Genomic DNA, 19,543 nt, shown 5'->3' with positions numbered 1-19,543 from the left:
TTACCGGAGCTGAACGAATCTTTATAAGTGTGCTAGTTTGCTCATATTTCTCACCATTCTCCAAAATTTCCCTGTCTAAATTCTAATGGCCTCTCTCGGAATTTTTCCTGAAGAAGTGATGATCGAGATTCTCTCCGAACTTCCGCCGGAATCTCTCCTTCGTTTCAAGTGCGTTAACAAATCATGGCATGCATTAATCAATGACCCTAAATTCGGAACAAAACACTACTCCAATTCTCGTCGGCGCAAACACGTTTTTCTCTGGTGTCCCCCCATTGACACAGAGATAAATAACTTCTCCTTCCTCAAATTACCCCTCTCACTCAATTCATCGGTGTCCTTTTTCGATACCGATTTCCCATTGAATGAGGATTTTCGGTCGGTAGAAATCCTTGGGCATTCTCACGGCTTAATTTGCCTCACCCGTCGTCGTTGTGACATTTACCTCTGGAATCCCTTGACCAGAGAGTTTCGTAAACTTCCCCCATCGATTATTCTCCTCACTGATCCTCCTGACAGTGACAGGTGCAGTTCGTTTACGAGGGCCGTTGGATTTGGCTACGATTCAAAATCTATGGATTTTAAAGTGGTTAGGGTTGTGAGTTTTGTAAAATTAAAACCTGAAATTTATTACAGTTCAAGAGTGGAAATTTATGATTTGAGCAAAGATAGATGGAGAGAAATTAAAAGCCCTTTTCTTGGCAATAGATTCTGGACACCTTCCTTTAAGATGTGTCACGAAGGAACATGTTACTGGTGGGGGCTTAGTGAAGAATGTACAGGGACTCTAGAGACATTCGACATGAGCGATGAGGTTTTCGGCCAAATTCCGATACCGGAGGATTTCGATGTGATGGCTGACAGGTATAAGTGTTTAGGGGTTTTTAATGGATCCATTGTTCTGTTTCCTTATCCATATAAAGGATATGATAGAATGTTATTCAACGTGTGGGAGATGGAGAAGGATGAATATGGTGGGGTTTCATGGTCAAAGATATTGACAATTGGGTCTATTTTTGGAATTGAGAAGGGATGGTTGATTGTTAACTCCGATGAACTTTTTATGGAGGTCAATGAAGGACGATTGATTTTCTACAATGATACTAAAAGCGGACGATTGAAGCTTCCAACCAGTTGCTTTGCTACTCTTTTTGAAAAGAGTTTGATATCAGTGAAGGGAGGAAACAACGTCACTTATGAATTTTGAATTGATGCCTTTAACTTTTACACAAAAATCACCCTAATAACATCACTTATGAATTTTGAGTTCATGCTCTAGCTTTTACACAAAAAACATGTGATCTATTTCCTTGTACTTGATGAGAATCTTGATCTTGTTTATGAATATGAAATTTGAAAGTTTGTCTACACTGAGCTGAGAAACTTTGAGGTCATGAAAGGATGAAGAATCTTGTTGTTTATGAATATGAAAAGGGTTGAAATTGGTTTTGGTGGAACAAAATAGAAACAAACAATAACCAATCATAATGGGTGGAACAAACTGTGTAAACTCTTATTTTTATGGAATAAAAAAGTATAGATATAATATGATTAAAACCATATTATTATATTAATAACATTATTATGGCATGATCAGGATTTATATTGGAGGGTTTATTTTTAAAAAATAAAACTCCTAGCACAATTGGATCTTGCTTTGTTACAGTTTATAAGGGTGACACCATCGTCATCGAAGCATATGACAATCTCAGTCAATAAGACTTGGCCGTTTGAAGCTGTTTTACATCGAAGAATAGGATCTTTTGCAAAATGGGATGAAATCGCAGTTTCGACTCTTTGCTTTGCCTTTGAGGCTCCATTTGGTACTATTCCACCAGTTCTCAACACACTAAGAAGGTCGATACTGTGCCTCATGTTTATCGCTGTTTGGAAGTACTTGGCTTGATCAAACTTGCTCTCTGAGCAAATCCCATGTTTGTTCCATTCGTGACCCCAAAAGAATTTGTTGTTTCCCGTCACCACGTTCGGCCAAACTACGTTTAGATCGCTTTCTAAATGTGCAATCTGAAACACACCCACGCAATATTGAATCTTTGGCATTGCAAACCTTCTTTTTTTTTAACATCAGAATCGATTATTATTGATAAATTTTCGAAACATAATACTAATGAATTAAGTTTATGTATAACTCCTTTCAAATTTCTTACGATATGTCTTTTGGTTTTTAAATAGAAGCGGTGTAGTATGTTTGATAACTTTTATTTTCTAAACAGAATATCAAACTTGTTTAATAAGTTGTCAAATTTTCTTTATCAGAGAGATGAAGAGATGTTTTATGAAAGAGAAAAATATGTAGAAACGTGGAAATAAAGACATGGTGATGAATTTTCTTCTAAGATAAAACGAACAACTAAAGCATTATTCGAAGAAAAATGAGTGTGTAATAAATAAATAGGAATCTTGGATGAACGGGATCAAGAATAATTAACTAGTTCATTATTTTGATAGGATAACCTTTTTGTTTTCTTTCTCAAACAATTTTTTATTTAAATAATTAAGGTTTCGTTTGTTAATCATTTCAATGTTTTGTTTTTGTTTTATTTTTATCTTTTAAATTATGTTTTTAAATTTTTGTTTTCTAAAAACAAAATCTTATGTTTGGGCGATTTATTTTATTTTCTGTTTTTATCATCAAAATATATTTTTTTTAACTTTTATTTTTCATTTTCAAGTTTCCTCCATAATTTTGAAACCCAAAGTATTTGTTAAAAATAAAAAAAGGTGAATTTGTTGCTAAACATACTTTTTAAAAAAATAATTTACAATTGAGCTACCATTAGCAAACACTTTGTTTTTTGTTTTTCGGTTTTGAAAATTACACTTATAATTATATCTTCTACCTCTTAATCTCTCTTACATTGAGGTCTACTTTTTACCGACCATGTTCAAAAAAACTAAGTCAAAATTTATAAATAAAATAAGTAATTTTTAAAATTTGATTTTTGTTTTCGAAATTTAACCAAGGGTACAATTTATCCCTTAAGATTACTTATCCTAAATCTATGGTAAAACTAAATCCATAGTAAAAAATGAAAGAAAATAAATTTTTAAAATTTTTGAAAATGAAAAACAAAAAACGAAATGGTTACCGAACTAAGACTTTAATTTCCAAAACTGAATTTTGGTTTTGTTTTTAAAACTTCAATAGAAAATGAATAGCATGCATAACAAAAGAAATATAGGGGTGAAAGTTGGTTGATATAAGTTTAATAAACAAGAACCAACTATATTATTTTAAAATATACATAAGAACTAATACAAAAACCAAAGAGAATGGTTACCAAACTATCCATTAACTCTTAAACAAGAAGTAATAATAATATATGATACATTAACCAATTGAACTTTAAAAAACATAGATTATATTTTGGATGTTTGAAACCAATTTACCTTAGTGAAGTCAAATGAATTGCCACTACAATTAGTCACAGATCTTCCTCCCTTTTGAGGCCACAAACCATGGATTGTGAAGGATCGAGTCCCTCGTCCTACACATCGCCCTGATTGTAAAGTACAAATAGCTGGTGGCCATTGTTGAACAAACCAAAAATTATCGAAAGTTTGCGATTTAACGATAGGAAACAAAATGGTTAAGACAAATACGAAGAACACAACATCTCTCTTTGTTTTTTCCATTGCTCTCTCAGCTATGTCGCTGCACCCAAACGTTCAAGTTGTGTGAGATTGGTGAATATGGTGTTGCCATCTAACTCTCTATTTATACTCAAATGTTTGATCTTTTCAATTATTATTGTAGTTATGGGCTTTGAATTGAGTATAATATACATTAAAGATTAATCATCCAAAGCTTAAATATTACACTTCAAATTTTAAGGCAACTGTCAAGATTATTGTATGCTGAAGCCTGAAAGAGGCGTCTACGCCATGCCCTATTGCATAAACAACAAATATTTATCAACTTCTTATAATCATTTATCATATGGTCATCGTTATTCTTGTGATTTTGCTAAATAAAAGGCTTTAAAGTTTCAGTTTTGTTTATAGATATTTTGACAATTGTCATCTGTGGACATTTTTCAATGAAATAAAATATTGGAAAATTGCATCCGATGATAAAACAATTTAGTTCATACCGTTTCTTTTTTGCATATTGCAAATATGATAAGTAATTAATGCTATCAGAGGACTATTAAACAGCTATCGAATGACTATTAAAAGGCTATCTAGATTATACGCTCTAAATTTGTTACTTTTATAATTTAAAAAATGTAATGACATTATCATAAATTTTTTGCTATTTTTGTAAATGTCCCTAGAATATTTACAAATATAACAAAACACCACGATCTAATTAACATCGACGGTAATCTATCACGTTTTATCGTAGATAGGCTGTAATATTTGTTTAATACAGTTTTGTTATTTATTTTTTTTTTAAAATCATTAAAATAACTTTTTTAATAAATCAATAAAATAATAATAGGTAGCCACTCATTTTTATTAATTTCTTTCTAATTTAAATTAACATGTGTAACTTTTTTCATGTTATTTGTTAATTCAATCTTATTTTCGTCCATATTTGTAATGGTTAGGTTATGTTCTTTTCAATTTTACTGAGGCAAGTAATTTAGTTGGGATAAAAATAGAATAATGGAGTATTTTCTTGGAGAATAGAATTATTTTAAATAAAGGTTTGAATGAGGTGTGTTGTCTAAATTTTTTAGACCAACTTTAATTTTTAGATCGGTCGATTTTGTAACCTAAATGACTTAAATTGAATTTTCAACTTGATCTTTAAATTTAGGTTGAATTGAATTGAGATCTTTTACTTTTATATTTATTATAAATTTCAAACGAACATTACTATAAAAGTATATACGAATTATAATATTTATAAGTTAAGATATATTTAAATAATATTAAAAATTTGAGTTTAGTTAGATGATATTTTTTATAAAAATGATTTTGTAATCCCTCTAATTTGAGAGGATAGACAGTTAAAAATCTTTAACAAATATAACAAAATTTCATATTTTTTATAATGGTAAATCGACAGTATCAAATTCTAAAATTTGGTTATTTTGGTTTATTTTAGCAGGGAGAAAAATATTAATTATTTTAATAGTATAATTTACTAAACCGTCGAAGTGACAGCGCATTATATTTTAGATCGTACTGCACACGTGTAAATCAAGAAGCCTGGGATGTAGCCTCGCCCACACCCAACAATTTTCCCCTCTCTCTAAACAACGAAGAGTTCCATACCAAAATATAACCGCCGTTATTGTAACCTTCTCTCTCTTTCTTACATTCACACCCTCTCCTCTCAAACATCTCTAATGGCGTCCCTCGGAAATCTTCCTGATGGAGTAATCATCGAAATTCTCTCCAGACTTCCCCCGGAGTCTCTCCTCCGATTCAAGTGCGTCCGTAAATCCTGGTATGCTCTGTTCAATGATCCTAAATTCAAAGCAAAACATTTCTCCACTTCTCTTCAACACAAACACCTTCTTCTCAAGCGCCTTGTTACCAAAGACTCCGGAAAAAAGGAAAACATCTTCTCCATCCTCAAGTTACCTCTCTCAATCCATTCATCTCTGTCCATTTCCGATATCGATTTACCATTCCATGAGGATTTTCGGTTTTTCGAAATCCATGGCCATTCTCACGGCTTACTCTGCCTCACCGATCTTCGTAAGGATATTTTCCTCTGCAATCCCTCAACCAGAGAGTTTCATCAGCTTCCCCCGTCGATTCTGCTTCTCACTGAACCTTCGGCTGAACCCGACGACTACGATTCGTCAACAAACGCCGTTGGATTTGGATACGATTCCAAATCTAGGGATTTCAAAGTAGTTAGGGTTGTTGATTTTGTGGAAGGACCAGGCTATTTTTACCCTCCCAAAGTGGAAGTTTATGATTTGAGTACAGAAAGATGGAGAGAAATTCAAACCCCTGTTTCTGGCCATGTATTTTGGGCGCCTTGCTTTGAGGTGTTTCATGAAGGAACATATTACTGGTGGGCGGATGCCGATGGAAATACAGAGATTATACTGACATTCGACATGAGCGAGGAGGTTTTCGGCCAAATTCCGGTACCGGAGAGTTTCCAGGGGACGGGGGACTGGTATAGGAGTTTAGGGGTTTTGGATGGACGTATTGTTCTGTTTCATTATCCATCAAGAGGAGATGAAAGAAGGTTCGACATGTGGGAGATGGGGAAGGATGAATCAGGTGGGGTTTCATGGTCAAAAGTATTGACAATTGGGCCTGTTTCTGGGATTGAGAAGCCATTGTTGTTTATAAGCTCTGAAGAACTTTTAATGGAGGGTAATGGTGGACAGTTGATTGTGTATAATATTAGAAGTGAGGAGGTGAAAGAGGTTCCTATAAAAGGGAGTCCAGGCAGGTTTCAAGGTACTGCTTTTGTCAAGAGTTTGTTGTCTGTTAAGGGAGGAGATAGCATCAATTATGAATTTTGAAGCTTTTTAGATTCCTTAATGGCTGTAGTTTCCGGACTGTCTTTCATACTTAATAAGAATAATCCTTAGAGGACAATGTTTGTGGATATTATGACAATTATAAACCTACTTTTCTCTCTTCTATTTTCTTTTCTTTTCGTCATTCCTTCACATTATTGCGTTCTAAAGATAATTTTAAGAGAGTTCTAAATTTTTTTTTAGAAAAAATGCAATAAATGAATGTTTAAATAATCCGGCTCGAAATATCCAGTCCAAAATATAAAGGTCAGAGTTAAGTCAATTCTGTTGATGGATTGTGTTTGATACTCAGAATTTTTGGAATAGTCCAAAAATAATTTTCAATTCGACATAATTCTATCGTTAATAGATCAATAGATCAAGTTGTAAATATTAATCTTAGATCGTTATCAATGGTGCATATAAGTCTAACAATAAAAGTTTCTACTTACATGTACAATCAAAGTTGATACTAGATTTTGTAATGTTTACAATTTTTTAAAAATATTATTATATATTAAATTATTATTGTTAAAATAAAAATAGGTTTCGGTTATTATGTAATTGATGGATAATTGTCATACTTTTTGCTATAAGCTCTACATTTTATTGTATGACTACATAATATATGTGAACAGTTAGAAAAACTATATAATATTAAATGTAGTATAGTTTTGAAACTATCTTGGATGAATTATGTTTTCAAAGGAAATAAACATTTGCCGCAGAAGTGGTTCTAAATTACAAGACATTTTATTGATAAATTTTAATGATGTAATTAATTAAATTTATTAGGATAAAACACCAAATAATATTTCAGTTATAAAGAAGGTCTTTTGGAAAAAAAATTATATATGTTTGTGTTTGGTTATTGTTCATGACTTTGTAATCTATCTTGCTTAAATAAGGGGTCGCATCTATGAGGTTGGTCTTTGCTCATTTTCAAAATTTGAGAATTTCTGAAGAGAAAAAGAGAGTAGAGATAAAATTTATAATTAAAAATGCAGATGTATAAAATTTTCTAGAGAAAAAACAGAAACAAAAAAAAATATTTTCAAAGTATTATATTATTAATCGTGAATCTTTAAATTACATAAAGACAACAAACTTTAACACACATTATATTATATATGAACTTAGAGACAAATATTGGTGAAGCATAGCACCAACTTATTTTCATTATAGATATCAACCACACACACATATATCTTATTTCTTATGTTTATGCATGGGGAATTAAGCACATGCATTATTAAGTAATAACATTATTATTGGCATGCATGAGAATTAAACACATACGTTATCAAAAGAGAAAGTCTGCACCACAAGTGGATTTTGATCGAGTGCAGTTTAGAAGGGTGACACCATCATCCTTAAAGCACATAACAACCTCCGTCAACAGGTATTGGCCGGTTGAATCTTTTTTACATCGAAGAAGAGGATATGCGTGATATGCATTGAAGATTACCACCTCTACTCTTTGTTTGGCCTTCTTGTGGTTGTTTGGGACTACCCCACCTACCCTCATGGCACCAAGAACGTCGATTTTGTACTTCATATTTATCGCCATTTGGAAGTATGGTAGCATTTGGTACTTGCTTTCTGAGCAAGTTCCATGTTTGTTCCACTCGTGTTACCAAAAAGTTTGGTCTTTTCCATTTATCACATCCAGCCACGTTTGATGTAGAGTGTTTGTTAAACTCGAAATCTGAAACTCACTCCCACGTAATGTTAAAAAGAGTCGTGTTTAGGGCATAAACTATGTATTTAGAGAGTGGGTTTGACAATTATAAAATAGATCAATACCTGATTGATGTCAAATTTGGTGCCAGGGCAATTAACTATAGATTGTCCTCCTTTCTGAGGCCACACACCATGAATTGTAAAGTACCGAAACCCTTGTCCTACACATTGTCCTGAACGTCCAGCGCAAACTGCCGGTGGCCATTGTTGAACAAAGTAGAAGTCATCAAATGTTTGTGATTTCATAGTAGGAAACAAGCTGATGCTTAAGGTAACCACGAACAATAACATAATTTCTCTCCTTCCCCTTGCCATTGCTACCGCCATTATTAATTAAACTCAAGTGTTGTGAACATTGATGTTCCTCTCCACCCCTATTTATACTAAAAAATCTTCCCAACTTTCTATAAATTTCACAATAATTATTATGACGACGGTCTTAATTTCAATACATGTCACGTTACCTTATATTATTAATTGACCTAAAAACCATCTTAAATCATCCATTGTTTCAAAAGCTTAAATGTGAAAATGAGTATTAATTAAGAAGGAACAAAGGAATGAGTAATTGAATCAAAAGCTTAATCTAATGAGTGAGACTTAAATTTAATATAATGGGTAACACATATATCATATCAACGTTCCTCCTCGTTTATGCAGGAGGAATGTAACTCAAACTTTAGATTTTTTTAGAATGTGTTACAATTTTTCTATAAAATGAGATGTTCTCGAGAAGAATCAATAAAAATTATATTAATGTGTGCATATCCAATAATTTGAAATTAAACCATATATATTTTGTTACGAAATTGATAAGATTACAAATTTGACACTAACCTTTTTTTTTTTAAAGAAAATTGATACTAAATTTTTTCCTATGAAACTTACAAATTTAATTTTTTGGGGGTGTTGTTTAATGTGATTTCTCTGACCAACTTAATTGCGTGCAAAGTTTGATTTTGTATTGAATGAGTTTTAAGATGGGTTTTAATAATTAAAAATTAAGAAACGAACGACAAAAATTGAAAAAAGTTAGAATTTTCAACGTTTAGCTAAATTATTTGTAGCGAAAATTAGCACAACTTTTAAAAGTTCAATTCTAATTTTAATTTTAATGTTAAAATTGGTTGAATTTTGACAAAATATTAAAAATTGTTTTGGCAGTTGAGATCGAAGAAAGTGGCAAAACTTCGATCCATTCTATAAAAGACATATGTCTTTGATTTCCATCCCAATTTAAAGAAACATATACAAGAAGTTTGCCATATTAGCTCATTTGTGTGAATGATATAATATATTGAGAGAATGTTCTTGTAGTAGGGTCTTAGAAAAATTTATATGTGCAGTCGTAGTATATAAATTTTCATTTAATGATTTCTATTTTCAGTCTATGATTTTTCTCTAAGGTGGAGTTTTTACATGTTAATTATTGTGTTGCTATTATTACTGTTATTATTTTAATTATTTAAAGACGATACTCAACTTTTCAAGATGGTTTTACTATATTATAATTCGATGCGTATCACACTTGTGCACCTCGTCACACACGAACATTGACTTGTTGGTTATGTAAGTTGTGTGGTGGAAGTTACGTGTATTGATGGTCGAAGAACTCCAGAAGTTTCACCAATTGAAATAAGATTTACTGATATGTGATTTTGGAAAAAAAAATCTTAAAAGGTGGCATTCCAAATAGTGTACTCTAAAGCGGAATAGGTCATAATTCTTTGAGTTGAGAATTATGATAATTGATGAAGGACATGTATGGATGTAACAGAAACTATGGATTCTCCAAGTATCTCATCAAAATGGAATTTGTTGAGTTTTTAGCAAAATTATTATGAATGTAATCATCCCATATATGAAAATATTGAAGAAACTAATGAGCTCGAAACACCGTGTAAGAAGTCTTGTGTATTTCAAGAAATGCTCTTGTAATTGAGTTAATGTTTTTTTTGGTGATCGATTGTAATAATTTTTTATATAGTAAAATTCCTTTCTAGCTAGTGGTCTAGCTTTTTCTCTAGTTTGAAGTTTTTCCATGTAATTTTCAGTATTTCTAGTTTTATTGTTATTTTTTAATTTGACTATTTATTTTTTATGTAATAACGAGATTGAGAGACAACTTTATCACTAAGCTAACTTTTGAAGTTAGTATTATTTCATTTTATACATATATACGTAATATAAAAAACATAAAGTTGAGGAGAGATTTGAGCATTTACGAATGACGAAGATCAAATTCTTTCCAATCGAAATTTGTAAATGTTTTCATTTGGTTTCTAAGTCTTTATTCAAACTTTTAATGTATCTTTTTTTAAAAGGGTGGATTAAAATAAAAGGGTGGACTAAAATTAAGTGTTGTAATTTTTATTTTATCTGGTTAAATTAATATAAGCTAATTTTGATACTAATTCTTTTTTAGAATAATTATAACCAAATTTAATGATTTTTTTTTATTAAAAACCGTAAAAAATAGAACATTTGGTAAAATATTTATATTTCATAGAAAAATCAGGTGTAATAAATTTTGTCATTGTTTTGTTCTATGAAGTTTAAATAGTTTGTCAATTTTTTATATTTATGAAAACACTTTATTTCTTTTCATATATTTATTTATTTTCTCGCATCTCTCTCTATGTATGTTAAGAAAAATGTCAAAATTTTGATATTACACAAGGAATCACTATTGAACAGGAAATTTTGACCAATTAAATCACGCCACGTCATCACAGCAAAATTGAGATAATTATAATTTGATTGGATTTAGGTAGTCAAGTTTTCTCATACCCAACCTAGTTCAAGGCCCTAAAAAAAATTGGGCCAAAGAAATAATGGACCCGAGCTTGCGCAAATAAGTGGGTCGAGTTCGAGCCCACCAAGCAAATGGATCCAAGCCCAAACCAATCGAGCAAATGGGTCCGAGCCTAAGCCTGTCAAGAAAACAGGTCCAAGCTCAAGCCCAACAAGCAGATGGGTCCAAGCCCAAACCCAACAAGCAGATGGGCCCAGGCCTAAGCCCGCCCAACAAGCAAATGGGCCCAGGCCTAAGCCCGCCCAACAAGCAAATGAGCTCACGCCCACCTAAAGCCCATCGAGATTCTCTATAAATAGAGACCTTCTCATTCATTTTGAGGGGACCTTTGATTGAAGAGAAGAATCGAAGCTCTGAAGAATTGAAGACAAAAACTTCTGAAGACTCTCAAGACGTGCAAGTTATCATCAACCTCAAAAATCAACCTTATGAAAGATCGAAGACTTGGAAGATCAAACTTTCCTTGAATTCCAGAAGATTGAAGCTTGAATTGACTTGTAGTTACAACTTCTTGAAGATCAAAGACCACGAAGTTTTAAATTTTACTTTTGCCATCTAACTCTCTATTTATACTCAAATGTTTGATCTTTTCAATTATTATTGTAGTTATGGGCTTTGAATTGAGTATAATATACATTAAAGATTAATCATCCAAAGCTTAAATATTACACTTCAAATTTTGAGGCAACTGTCAAGATTATTGTATGCTGAAGCCTGAAAGAGGCGTCTACGCCATGCCCTATTGCATAAACAACAAATATTTATCAACTTCTTATAATCATTTATCCTATAGTCATCGTTATTCTTGTGATTTTGCTAAATAAAAGGCTTTAAAGTTTCAGTTTTGTTTATAGATATCTTCACAATTGTCATCCCTCGACATTTTCCAATGAAATAAAATATTGGAAAATTACATAGATGATAAAACAATTTAGTTCATACCATTTCTTTTTTGCATATTAGAAATGTGACAAATATGACAAGTAATTAATGCTATCAGAGGACTATTAGACAACTATTGAATGACTATTAGAAGCCTATCAGGATTATTCGCTTCTAAATTTGCTACTTAGAAAAAAAAAATGTAATGACATAGATCCTATTATCATAAATTTTTTGTTAATTTTGTAAATGCCCCTAGAATATTTATAAATATAATAAAACATCATGATCTAATTAACATCGACAGTAATCTATCACGTTTTGTAATATTTTTTTTAAGTTATTTAAAATAATTTTTTTTAAAAATCATTAAAATAATATTTTTTTAAAAATCAATAAAATAATTATAGGTAGCCACTCATTTTTATTAATTTCTTTCTAATTTAAATCAACATGTGTAACTTCCTTCATGTTATTTGTTAATTCAATCTTATTTTCGTCCATATTTGAAATGGTTAGGTTCTGTGCTTTTGAATTTTGCTGAGGCAAGTAATTTAGTTGGGATAAAAATAGAATAATGGAGTAATTCATATTTATTACAAATTTCAAACCAACGTTACTATAACAATATATAGGAATTATAATAATATTTATAAGTTAATATATACTTAAATAACATTAGAAATTTGAGTTTGGGTGGATGACATTTTTTATTAAAATAATTTTATAATCTCCCTAATTTGAGTGGGATGGGATAGACGGTCAAGGATGTTTAACAAATATAACAAAATTTCATATTCGAGTAATGGTTGGCATTAATCAACTCTATCACTTTCTAAAATTGGGTTATTTTGGTTTATTTTAGTAGGGAGAAAAATATTAATTATTTTAGTAGTATAATTAACTAAACCGTCGAAGTGACAGCGCATTATATTTTAGATCGTACTGCACACGTGTAAATCAAGAAGCCTGGGATGTAGTCTCGCCCACACCCAACAATTTCCCCTCTCTCTAAACAACGAAGAGTTCCATACCAAAATATAACCGCCGATATTGTAACCTTCTGTCTCTTTCTTACATTCACACCCTCCTCTCAAACATCTCTAATGGCGTCCCTCGGAAATCTTCCTGATGGAGTAATCATCGAAATTCTCTCCAGACTTCCCCCGGAGTCTCTCCTCCGATTCAAGTGCGTCCGTAAATCCTGGTATGCTCTGTTCAATGATCCTAAATTCAAAGAAAAACATTTCTCCACTTCTCTTCAACACAAACACGTTCTTCTCAAGCGCTTTGTTACCAAAGAATCCGGAAACGAGGAAAACATCTTCTCCATCCTCAAATTACCTCTCTCAATCCATTCATCTCTGTCCATTTCCGATATCGATTTACCGTTCCATGAGGATTTTCGGTTTTTCGAACTCCATGGCCATTCTCACGGCTTACTCTGCCTCACCGATCTTCTTAAGGATATTTTCCTCTGCAATCCCTCAACCCGAGAGTTTCATAAGCTTCCCCCGTCGATTCTGCTTCTCACTGAACCTCCGGCTGAACCCGACGGCTACGATTCGTCAACAAACGCCGTTGGATTTGGATACGATTCCAAATCTAGGGATTTCAAAGTAGTTAGGGTTGTTGATTTTGTGGAAGGACCAGGCTATTTTTACCCTCCCAAAGTGGAAGTTTATGATTTGAGTACAGAAAGATGGAGAGAAATTCAAACCCCTGTTTGTGGCCATGTATTTTGGGCGCCTTGCTTTGAGGTGTTTCATGAAGGAACATATTACTGGTGGGCGGATGACGATGGAAATACAGAGATTATACTGACATTCGACATGAGCGAGGAGGTTTTCGGCCAAATTCCGGTACCGGAGAGTTTCCAGGGGACGAGGGACTGGTATAGGAGTTTAGGGGTTTTGGATGGATGTATTGTTCTGTTTCATTATCCATCAAGAGGAGATGAAAGAAGGTTCGACATGTGGGAGATGGGGAAGGATGAATCAGGTGGGGTTTCATGGTCAAAAGTATTGACAATTGGGCCTGTTTCTGGGATTGAGAAGCCATTGTTGTTTGTAAGCTCTGAAGAACTTTTAATGGAGGGTAATGGTGGACAGTTGATTGTGTATAATATTAGAAGTGAGGAGGTGAAAGAGGTTCCTATAAAAGGGAGTCCAGGCAGGTTTCAAGGTACTGCTTTTGTCAAGAGTTTGTTGTCTGTTAAGGGAGGAGATAGCATCAATTATGAATTTTGAAGCTTTTTAGATTCCTTAATGGCTGTAGTTTCCGGACTGTCTTTCATACTTAATAAGAATAATCCTTAGAGGACAATGTTTGTGGATATTACGACAATTATAAACCTACTTTTCTCTCTTCTATTTTCTTTTCTTTTATTTTCTTTTTGCCATTCCTTCACATTATTGCGTTCTAAAAATAATTTTAAGACAGTTCTAAATTTTTTGAAAAAAAAAGAAATGCAATAAATGAATGTTTAAATAATCCGGCTAGAAATATCCAATCCAAAATATAAAGGTTCAGTTGGATTGTGTTTGATTTCAATTGACTTTGTAATGTTTGCAATTTTTTAAAAATATTATTATATATTAAATTATTGTTAAAAATAGGCTTTGGTTATTATGTAATTGATCGATAATTGTCGCACATTTTTTGCTATATGCTCCACATTTTATTGTATGACTACATAATATATGTGAACAGTTAGAAAAACTATATAATATTAAATGTAGTATAGTTTTGAAACTATCTTGGATGAATTATGTTTTCAAAGGAAATAAACATTTGCCGCAGAAGTGGTTCTAAATTACAAGACATTTTATGATAAATTTTAATGATGTAATTAATTAAATTTTTTAGGATAAAACACCAAATAATATTTCTTTTGGAAAAAAAATTACATGTGTTTGGTTATTGTTCATGGCTTCGTAATCTATCTTGCTTAAATAAGGGGTCGCATATATGAGGTTGGTCTTTGCTCATTTTCAAAATTTGAGAGAATTTCTGAAGAGAAAAAGAGAGCAGAGATAAAATTTATTTACTGTTAATTAAAAAATACAGATGTATAAAAATTTTTAGAGGAAAAACAGAAACAAAAAAGTACTTCCAAAGTATTATATTATTAATCGTGAATCTTTAAATTACATAAGATAACAAACTTTAACACACATTACATTATATGAACTTATAGACAAATATTGGTGAAGCATAGCACCAACTTATTTTCATTATAGATAACAACCACACATGTATACATCTTATTTCTTATGTTTATGTATGGGGAATTAAGCACATGCATGCATTATTAAGTAATAACATTATTATTGACATGCATGAGAATTAAACACATACGTTATCAAAAGAGAAAGTCTGCACCACAAGTGGATTTTGATCGAGTGCAATTTAGAAGGGTGACACCATCATCCTTAAAGCACATAACAACCTCCGTCAACAGGTATTGGCCGGTTGAATCTTTTTTACATCGAAGAAGAGGATATGCGTGATATGCATTGAAGATTACCACCTCTACTCTTTGTTTGGCCTTCTTGTGGTTGTTTGGGACTACCCCACCTACCCTCATGGCACCAAGAACGTCGATTTTGTACTTCATATTTATCGCCATTTGGAAGTATGGTAGCATTTGGTACTTGCTTTCTGAGCAAGTTCCATGTTTGTTCCACTCGTGTTACCAAAAAGTTTGGTCTTTTCCATTTATCACATCCAGCCACGTTTGATGTAGAGTGTTTGTTAAACTCGAAATCTGAAACTCACTCCCACGTAATGTTAAAAAGAGTCGTGTTTAGGGCATAAACTATGTATTTAGAGAGTGGGTTTGACAATTATAAAATAGATCAATACCTGATTGATGTCAAATTTGGTGCCAGGGCAATTAACTATAGATTGTCCTCCTTTCTGAGGCCACACACCATGAATTGTAAAGTACCGAAACCCTTGTCCTACACATTGTCCTGAACGTCCAGCGCAAACTGCCGGTGGCCATTGTTGAACAAAGTAGAAGTCATCAAATGTTTGTGATTTCATAGTAGGAAACAAGCTGATGCTTAAGGTAACCACGAACAATAACATAATTTCTCTCCTTCCCCTTGCCATTGCTACCGCCATTATTAATTAAACTCAAGTGTTGTGAACATTGATGTTCCTCTCCACCACTATTTATACTAAAAAATCTTCCCAACTTTCTATATATTTCACAATAATTATTGATTATTATGATGACGATCTTAATTTCAATACATGTCACGTTACCTTATATTATTAATTGACCTAAAAACCATCTTAAACCATCTATCGTTTCAAAAGCTTAAACGTGAAAATGAGTATTAATTTAGAAGGAACAAAGGAATGAATAATTAAATCAAAAGCTTAACCTAACGAGTGAGACTTAAATTTAATATAATGGGTAACATATATCATATCAACACTCTTCCTCGTTTATGCAAGAGGAATGTAACTCAAACTTTAGATTTTTTTAGAGTGTGTTACAATTTTTCTATAAAATGAGATGTTCTCGAGAAGAATTGATAAAAATTATATTAACGTGTGCATATCCAATAATTTGAAATTAAAACATATATATTTTGTTACGAAATTGATAAGGTTAGAAATTTGAAAGAAAATTGATACTAAATTTTTTCCCATGAAACTTACAAATTTAATTTTTTTGGGGTGTTGTTTAATGGGATTTCTCTGACCAACTTAATTGCGTGCAAAGTTTGATTTTGTATTGAATGAGTTTTAAGATGGGTTTTAATAATTATAAATTAAGGAACGAACGACAAAAATTAAAAAAAAGTTAGAATTTTCAACTTTGAGCTAAATTATTTGTAGCGGAAATTGGCACAACTTTCAGAAGTTCAATTCTAATTTTTACTTTAACGTTAAAATTGGTTGAATTTTGACAAAATATTAAAAGTTGTTTTGCAGTTGAGATCGAAGGAAGTGGCAGAACTTCAAGCAATTCTATATATATATATATATATATATATGCAATATGAACAACATAAAGTTAAGGAGGGATTCGAGTATTTGCGAATGGTGGAGATCAAGTTCTTTTCAATCGAAATTTGTAAATGTTTTCATTTGGTTTCCAAGTCTTTATTCAAACTTTTACGGTATCTTTTTTTAAAAGGGTGGATTAAAATTAAGTGTTGTAATTTTTATTTTATCTGGTTAAATTAATATAAGTTAATTTTGATACTAATTCATTTTTAGAATAATTATAACCAAATTTAATAATTTTTTTATTGAAAATCGTAAAAAATAGAACATTTGGCAAAATATTTACATTTAATAAAAAATTCAAGTGTAATAAATTTTGTCTTAATTTTAATTGTTTTGTTCTATAAAATGTAAATAGTTTATCAATTTTTTATATTTATAAAAATACTTTATTTCTATTCATATATTTATTTATTTACTTGCATCTATTTGTGTATATTAAGAAAAATGTCAAAATTTTGATATTAGACAAGGAATCACATCATCGTGGAAATACAAGCCATTAAACTTTAGAATTAGAGTGTATTTAAAATACATTTTCAAGTGTAAAAACGAATCGTTTTGAGTAAAATTAGAATATTTTGACAACCACTCAAAATATCATTTAAAATATATTTTAAATCATTTTTATCACAAGAATTTAAATAGAAATGATTTAAATGGCTGAAATGGACAATCAATTGTAATTAGATAAGGTGTAGAATACGCTTTTTAATTATGCATAAAATTATGTCGGATTTGACCAAAATTTGAAATCTCATATTTATTATTTTGAGCTTATTTAGTTTATATTAGTTTGATTAATTATCTTATTATGATTTAGTGGCAGTAAAATACACATTTCTATGATTATGGACTAAAACTAAATTATTTTACTATAATTATTGGAAGAATAAGTCAAGATCAGGAAAAAAAAAACTCAAAATTAAATAATAAATATGATTTGAAACTTCTCAGGAAAAAAAAACTCATTTTCTAAGAAGAGAGAAACCAAAAACAAAAAATTGCCTTATTTATCTAATTTGTTTCAAAACAACTGCTTCTCTTTAATTTATTTTTTTTTTCCAATTAATTCATCCCTTCACACTTTAATTGGTACAAAATCGAGAATTCATTCATTGATCACATTTTTGTGGATATTACATTACCCTATAAGAGATTTGACCACAGCAGTGAGAGTAATATTGGAGATGGGTGGCTTCTTATCCAGATTCATTAAATATGATATTAAATGTGTGTGTATACTTTTATATTAGTTTCATCACAAATAACATTGAACAAGAAAAACAAAGATATTTGAAGTAAAAATGTGAAATTATATATTGGTGTTGATAATTACAATAATCATGTCAATTGTTTCAACTGTGGCGGCTTATGTGAAAGTAGGTAGGTAGGCATGCACGTACCTCTCACTTTAGACTCAACCAAATAATTGCTACGTATTAGATACTATTCAAAAATATTAGGGTTCATTTTAAATTGCATTCATTTTGCATCATCAACATTAATATTAGGGTTACATCATAAATTTTTCTCTTTTTTTCCTTCAAAATTTTTGTTCAATATTTTCTTTGAACATTTAGGTTATTCATTGGGATCTTTTCAAAAATATAAAAAAGTGGCAAAGTATTTACATTGTATAGAATAATTTCGAAAATAGAAAAAGTTCAGACGCCGACCATGTAAAATACTAAAAATGCCCCATCAATTACGCTGGCAATAACGCACGCATAATATATCTGCCATCGTTTAGATTTGACTATTGTTTGGTACACGATCATTTAGATATACAATTTATTTTTCAATTCTATCGTTTAATTTTGTTAGACTATCGTTTTACACGATCGTTTAGATTTGGATTTGACTATTGTTTGGTACACAATTATGTCTACAATTTGTTTTTTCAATTCTATGGTTTAATTTGGTTACGTTTAAATTTGGTTATAATATCGTTTAGATTTGGGATCAAATCTAAACGATTTTTTTTCAAATTTTGGTCTAAACGATTATTCTAAATTCAATCGTTTATTTTTTTTATATAATCGTTTAGATTTGTCTACACGATCGTTTAGAATGTTGTAGAATTCTTTTGCTACACCATCATTTATTTTTTTATAGGATCGTTTAAATTTGTCTATACGATGGTTTAGATTTGTCTACACGATTTAGATTTGTTCACCCGATCGTTTAGATTTGGCTAAATGATTTTTTAAATTCTTTTGGTTTAGATTTGGCTACTCCAATCTAAATGATTTTTGTACACGATCGTTTAGATTTGATTATCCAAATTTAAACGATATAAATAAATAAAGAAGAAAAGAAAAAAGACGATGGAAATAAATTACAGCTAAAAAAAGAAAAAAGAAAGATGATGAAAAGATTAAACAAGGTAAAAAAGAATCAGAAAAAAAGAAAGAGGATGCAATTATTAAACGTCATAAAAAAGAATAAAAAAAGAAGAAAAGACAATCGAAAGAAATCACAAAATCAGAAAAGAAGAAAGACGATGAAAAGAAATCGCAACGAGGAAAAAAAGAAAGACGATTGAAAGATTTAATTGAAAAATAAGAAAGATTATGAAAAGAAATTGCAGAAAAAAAGAAGAGGAAAAAAA

The 19,543-nt window shown here is 31.0% G+C and overlaps 4 protein-coding genes and 2 pseudogenes across 4 annotated transcripts; 3 read left to right on the top strand and 3 right to left on the bottom strand.

The window, feature by feature from the left end:
• The first annotated feature begins 85 nt into the window (after nt 1–85).
• LOC103487173 (F-box protein CPR1-like) lies at nt 86–1,207 on the top strand. Its single transcript, XM_008445395.3, has one exon. It carries the CDS (start codon nt 86–88, stop codon nt 1,205–1,207), a length of 1,122 nt encoding a protein of 373 aa, XP_008443617.2.
• Nucleotides 1,208–1,488: 281 nt separating this feature from the next.
• LOC103486996 (ribonuclease MC-like) lies at nt 1,489–3,700 on the bottom strand. Its single transcript, XM_008445180.3, has 2 exons — nt 3,412–3,700; nt 1,489–2,025 (listed from the first exon to the last, which is right to left on the bottom strand). Exons 1-2 carry the CDS (start codon nt 3,655–3,657, stop codon nt 1,621–1,623), a joined length of 651 nt encoding a protein of 216 aa, XP_008443402.1. The 5' UTR covers nt 3,658–3,700; the 3' UTR covers nt 1,489–1,620.
• A 1,490-nt stretch (nt 3,701–5,190) lies between these two features.
• Nucleotides 5,191–6,550, top strand: LOC103486997 (F-box protein CPR1-like). The gene has a single exon (XM_008445181.3). The coding sequence runs from the start codon at nt 5,322–5,324 to the stop codon at nt 6,462–6,464; it is 1,143 nt and encodes a 380-aa protein (XP_008443403.2). The 5' UTR covers nt 5,191–5,321; the 3' UTR covers nt 6,465–6,550.
• Nucleotides 6,551–7,764: 1,214 nt separating this feature from the next.
• On the bottom strand, nt 7,765–8,519 carry LOC127148985 (ribonuclease MC-like; annotated as a pseudogene).
• Nucleotides 8,520–12,940: 4,421 nt separating this feature from the next.
• Nucleotides 12,941–14,236, top strand: LOC103486995 (F-box protein CPR1-like). Its single transcript, XM_008445179.3, has one exon. It carries the CDS (start codon nt 13,008–13,010, stop codon nt 14,148–14,150), a length of 1,143 nt encoding a protein of 380 aa, XP_008443401.2. The 5' UTR covers nt 12,941–13,007; the 3' UTR covers nt 14,151–14,236.
• Nucleotides 14,237–15,010: 774 nt separating this feature from the next.
• LOC127149080 (ribonuclease MC-like) lies at nt 15,011–16,020 on the bottom strand (annotated as a pseudogene).
• Nucleotides 16,021–19,543: the final 3,523 nt, after the last annotated feature.

The sequence above is a fragment of the Cucumis melo genome, chromosome 4 (genome assembly GCF_025177605.1).
Source record: "Cucumis melo cultivar AY chromosome 4, USDA_Cmelo_AY_1.0, whole genome shotgun sequence".
Taxonomy (NCBI): Eukaryota; Viridiplantae; Streptophyta; class Magnoliopsida; order Cucurbitales; family Cucurbitaceae; genus Cucumis; species Cucumis melo.
Note: the sequence above shows the minus strand (reverse complement) of the source record. Positions and strands in the feature narration are given on the sequence as shown.